Source organism: Plectropomus leopardus, chromosome 1 (genome assembly GCF_008729295.1).
Source record: "Plectropomus leopardus isolate mb chromosome 1, YSFRI_Pleo_2.0, whole genome shotgun sequence".
In the NCBI taxonomy this organism is placed as follows: Eukaryota; Metazoa; Chordata; class Actinopteri; order Perciformes; family Serranidae; genus Plectropomus; species Plectropomus leopardus.
Genome location: NC_056463.1, coordinates 8,143,984 through 8,149,983, shown reverse-complemented (window position 1 = coordinate 8,149,983; position 6,000 = coordinate 8,143,984). Strand labels below are relative to the sequence as shown.

At 38.7% G+C, this 6,000-nt stretch overlaps 1 protein-coding gene across 10 annotated transcripts in view; it reads left to right on the top strand.

The window, feature by feature from the left end:
- myo9aa (myosin IXAa) overlaps positions 1-6,000 on the top strand; it is a 141,086-nt gene that overhangs the window by 80,085 nt on the left and 55,001 nt on the right. For 9 of the 10 annotated variants that reach the window (XM_042491039.1, XM_042491047.1, XM_042491031.1 and 6 more), the window contains exons 6-8: positions 1,158-1,211; positions 4,251-4,348; positions 5,714-5,840. In XM_042491039.1, coding sequence (XP_042346973.1) covers positions 1,158-1,211; positions 4,251-4,348; positions 5,714-5,840 — 279 coding nt within the window. The remainder of the gene's footprint in view (positions 1-1,157; positions 1,212-4,250; positions 4,349-5,713; positions 5,841-6,000) is intronic. The other variant, XM_042491017.1, reaches the window with a different exon arrangement.

The following is a 6,000-nucleotide window of genomic DNA, read 5'->3' as shown; positions in this document are numbered from 1 at the left end:
GTAATGAATCGCTATTATTGCATTTTCTTTTTAATCACGTTTTCAATTTAATTACTTTTCATTTCAAAACAGTTTTGAAGTTCATATTGCCAAGGTAAAGCAATTCTTACCAGATTGTCTTGATTGGGAATCAAATGACAGCAAAACATGTAATGAGATTAGAATAAAGTGGGTGTGTTTGTGAAGGAGAGACTCATTATTCCAACTTCAAAACTCAGCCCAGTACCGCCTCTTAAAGACAGGAATGTTGGCCAATGAATAACGCAGTTAAAAAATTAACGCGTTAATCATGGACATTAATTGCATTGTGATAAAGGTATTAAGGCCGACAGCCCTGATATTAACAAATTTTTTCTCGTCCCAACATTTTTACTTCCCTGGATATTCTGCATCATAGCAACCAAATGCAACCCGAACATCTCAGCCTAAAAAACACTGTGCCTCCAGTGCACTTTTTGCCACTTTCAGCTAAGCGTTTCCTCAGAAGCACCTGGCATTTTCAGCTGGGAAAAAACACTTTGGTGGACACGGGGCTTAAATGTTGCTTTTCAACAGCAGAATCTGAAATCTCAGATGGTCCCACCTTTTTGAATAAAGAATTGTAAAACAACTCTTGCTTACAAACTGGATGCAAACCAAAAACAAGGTTTTATGCCGAGGTAGATTTCATATCTCAAGTTTCCCATGCAAGTTTGTCCTTAACAGAAGGAACTCAGTCAAATCTCTGCTGTGCTTTAAAAATGGTCAGCTGTAATGTCAAGTTAAGCCAATCATGCAATCTGAATCCTTAAAGTCCATGTGTTTTATAAATCTGCAGGTTTCCTTCCACCGTCTCATCCTGCATTAGTACCTTGAATGTGTTAAATCATGACATGTGCTTGTTGTTAAGTCTATGTGAATGCTTTTCACGTGCGTCCATCTCTTCCGTTAGTGTCTGTTTGCTTTGAATGTTTGACTTGTCTGTGTGTGTTTACTTATTTGTATGTGATGAACAGAACTGTAATGATCAGCCATCGCTTGCATCTTAACAGCGCATCCTTCCTTGCTGTTGGTTGCACATAAATCTGTGTTTAATTGTACAGTTTGTGTCTCCATCTGAATGCTGCTGTCTAACCATAACCTCGCCCCTCCTGTGAACTCTGCCTTAACATTTCCAGATGACAAAGTCAACCCACCAACTGCACTGGGACAGTTACTGTGACAGTGAACCGGTCAGTATCTGTGTGTGTGCCATCCGTGTGTCTGTACGTGTCGGAGAAACCTCAACAAGTAGAGTTTGGGTCACCTGAGCACTTGCAGCTCAAGCCACACTCTCCCCTGCTCAGCTGCACACACCCCTCCCCTCCTCCTCCTCCTGCTTGTGTTGTTGCTCTTTGGATATTTCCTGGTTTGGTTTGGGTAGTGTTTATCTAAGCTCCGTTTGTTTTTGCTTTTCCCTGGTTTTGCTGCTTCTCTGAGTTATGCTGGTATGTCTGGTCATATCCTGGCCACTGTAGCTGCCTGTGCTGCTGTGTGACTTTTTTGATCATTGACAGTAAAGTGTCTTCACTGCAGCGATAGTGAAATCCTCTACGCTGATGATCAAGTCCTCACTAAGTTACAGAGTGCAGATCAATACCGTAGGAGCACTCCCCATGCCGTCAGCTTCCGGTTCCAAAATCTACCAGATTACGTGTGTCATCAATAATGCAAGATGAGCTGCAACCTCGATGGTGCAAGATGACGCATTATATGTTATTGATAAGATAAGATGACCCATTTTGCAACATCAGTGACGCGAGACGATGCTTTTCATGCCATCTGTGACACGAGATAACCTGTTTTGTGCCATTGATGATACGAGAGGACGAGTTTTATGCTTTTGATGAAACAAGATGACCTTTTTGCACCACTGATGAAGGGAGATGGCACATTTTGTGGCGTTGATAACACAAGATCACCCGTTTTGCATCATAGATGATGCAAGGTGACCGGTTTGGCACCATCAATAATGTGAAATGACGCGTTATTTGCCATCCATGATGCAAGATGATGCTTTTCATGCCATCAGTGACACAAGATTACCTGTTTTGTGCCACTGATTATGCAAGAGGATGGGTTTTATACTATTGATGACACAAGATTGCCATTATTGTGCCATTGATGAAGGCATTTTATGCCACTGATAACGTGAAATGACCCGTTTTGCACCATGGATGATGTGAGATGGCACGTTTTGCTCTGTTGATGTCGTGTTTAGCGCCAGCAATGATGCCAAATGACATTTTTGTGACAATGATGATGTGACATGATGTGATTTGTGTCATTGATATGGCGTTTTACATCTCCGCCGGATCTTGGCTCACGGCAAGGGCGGGGAGCTCCGGAGTTGGCAGCAAATGCAGCATCTTAAAACCATTCATCTGCATTCAGTTGTTGGTATTTATCAAAATATCAAAATCATAATTGAAATAAACTTGGCGATGAGAAAAACAAAAAAATTTCACAAGTCTTGCTCTTAAAGATTTGACTCAGATTTGAACCAAACGTCTTCAAAGTACAGTATCTGTGCTGTAAGTTGCCTGAATAGAACATAATGCATTTCAGCAACGATACGTTTGACTGTTTGAGCAATGAATGGGCTGAGTTTTAATCACAGACCTTCCTCATTGTTCACCGGCTAGTTTGCGGCTGAGCTGCAGTTTATTTACTCGCTCACACCTCTGTGCTACCACAAGCTGACACACAAAGACACACCCTCACCTCTCAATTCCTGGATCTTATTCAAATCACACTCTGCAGTAGAAACACTTTGATTGAAGGTCAATGATCAAAAAGTCTTTTGTGATTTGTGTTGGTATTTTGGAGGGGTTTGTGGTAGGTGTTTACCTTTTTATTTATTAACACATGGTGTGAGTAACAGTGCTCTTTGATTCTTGAGTTACATTTTATTAATTCTTTAATTTTCCAACACTTTTATCTCACTTCATTTTTGAATACTGATAATACTGTGAGATGCACAATGTACTTAACATAAGCTCTGACAATAATGAATACAAAAAACTACAAATATGCAGTGGCTGTAGCATGATTAGCCTTGCAGCCATGACCTGTATTAGAAACGACATCAAATGTTATTACATGTTGGCAGAGGAAATATTTCAAATTGATGTATTTTAATGGATTTTTTTTCAGTGTTATTTTGTTTCATTTTTAACATTTACATCTGGAATCCAACACCCTTTTACTACACTGAAAGATTGTTTTCACTTGAAAGAAGAATAAATTAAAGCCACCTTTTAGTAATAAATATAGATATTCCTGCTATAGAAACATAACACCAGAGTCACTCACGGGTCAGTGTGAGTTTCTGCCATGAAAGCAGAGAGCGAGGGCGGCGAGAAGGAGGCACGTTGGTGTAAGTGTGAGTCTCATGTTTGGAGTGTTTGTGTTTCGGAGGCCTCGGTATGTGATAATTATGGCAGCCATAGTGGAATGGGCCCATAAAGCAGAGAGCAGGGCTCACATTACGGTGGGTGTATAATGCAGTGAACGACTGTGTAGTTATGTAGTTACATCAAAGCATGTGGTCCCAGTCTGAGAAAAAAAAAAACTCTTCCTCTTGTCATAAACAACTAATCCAGATCCAGATTTATCTCCTTTGCATGTGCATTTAAAACATATTTCTGTTTTTTGATTGTTGTATTTAATGCTTTTTGTTTTTAAGTAGGCTAATGACTATGATAGCTACGATAAAATGTGCATAGAAATGCCTGTTTGCACACTGTTGTTGCATCAAACTCCTAGTTTAGTGTGTCGTCCACTAAAAATGGAGGAAAACCCATAAACTGCTGCTCTTCTCAGCTCTTTTACCAGCGTGCCAAATTTCTGTGGATTGGTTTAAAGGGGGAAGCCAGGCCAGAATTTCCACTACATGAGCAGAACCTGCACCCGCTGCTGATCACTCTGCACGTCAGACTGCAGCGTTTGACCCCTGAGCTCCTTAATGATAGCTTATTTTAGTATGAGTCATTCATTCTGTCTGCTTTAGGCCACTCTTTTCATTTCGGCTGCAAAGTAAACTAAAAAACTATTTTAAGCATCTTTGCTCGACACTCTGTAAACATTAAAAAACTTTTGGGCACTGTGAACGTCAACAGTCTGTATGAGTCCTTTAAAGTGACTCGTCATTAGTTCTTTTGACGTCCAGACTGCTGTTTCGTAACAGCTGATGACACCCGGTTTCTACTTTTTTGTTTTTTTATTTGTAGGACTGCTTCACAGTGGAAGGAGAAGACCTGAAGCATGACTTTGAGAGGCTTCAGCTGGCCATGGAGATGGTGGGCTTTCTTCCTTCCACACGCAAACAGTGAGTGACACACACACACACACACACACACGACAGGACAAGACCGCAATAAGTGTGTGATCGACCTCATCATATGTAAATAACATGGAACTTTCTGTTATGCTGGTTTTGCACAATACCATTCAAAATCAAATATCCACCATTTTTCATAATTATTTACAGAAAAAAAGAGGAAGATAAATATAGAATAACAAAATAAATAAACATTAACCCTGTAAACACCTGCTGGTCTATGTCAGGAGATTGCTTAGTTCCACATTAAAACTGTTCTATAGTTTAACTTCAAAGACTGACATAAAAAAACTTTTTTTAGTGGTACGAGCACTATCCTGTTTAAAATTAAATTTCCCCCTTAAATTGTAATTTCCTGGTAGCAGGTCATTTTAAGGCCTTAAACATTATTTGTGCTGTTCGAAATTCCTCATGATCTGTAAGGTTTAGCTGACTGTGTTTATAGCAATTTTATTGTTTCACTGATAAATCTGTCATCGTTCAGACACACTAGTTCAGAGGAAATTTCGTTTCATTTTCATTTTTACTTATGCCGGTGATGTACATGCATCAGATTTAGATTCAAAATCACTCGAAAAAGAGCAGGGAGAAGAAAAAATGTCTTATTTTACCTGCCCCTTTCTCAAAACATATATAAACAAAATAAATAGATGGATTGTTAATAACTGTTTCTTAATAAACAACACGTAACAGTATAGCGTTAAGTAAATATGTGCAAAATAATTCCCTTTATTGTTGTGATTTGTTGTGCATGGAAGAAAGTATTGTTACAGTTCAAACTCCTCATATTTGCCATTACATTCATCATCACCACCAGTATCATAATGTAAATTTACATTTTTATCTTTTTTTTTCAATCAAGTCTGTACTAATAAAATTAAAGGATTCCACAGACTGAGAGTAACTGCAGCTAGACTCTGTCCGCAGTATTATTTATTTATTTATTTATTTTTGTTTTTAAAATGTAATCATTTGGCATATGAATACTTGTACAGTCTTGTTTGTCATTTACACAGATACCCACCCACGCCATCCAGCTTTACACAATAACCAAAATAGGGAAAGAAAGTAATAATAATACTAATAAATGGAGAAATTAATTAATTAATTTAAGTCAAATAACCGAATAAACCAGACAAATAGAGGTAACCAGTCTTGGCTTTGTATGTGACAGCTAAATATTATTCAAATAAAAAGGTTTTAAAATAGCTAAGGAAAGCCGGCCAAGTTTCATTAAACCTTTAGCGTGATCCACGTACACTATATCTGACCTGTAACGTTGACATCACCTCCTGAGTCCGCTGTTTAAAAGTCCTGCAGTGCTTTAATCAGTTCAATGTTTCTGTTGTTTAGGATCTTCAGCCTGCTGTCGGCCATCCTTCACCTCGGCAACATCCGCTACAAGAGGAAAACCTACAGGGACGACTCGATTGACATCTGTAACCCAGAGGTGCTGCCTGTCGTCTCAGAACTGCTGGAGGTACTGCAGAATAATCTGTTTTAGTTTTTTTTATTGCTTTGAGTTTTCTTTGACTTAAAAAAAAATTGTGCTTCACCAGAAGATTACTGCAGGGTTTTTTGTTCATGTTGCCACAAAAAGGCTCCTTTCACAATTACACTAACTATGAAATAACTATGAA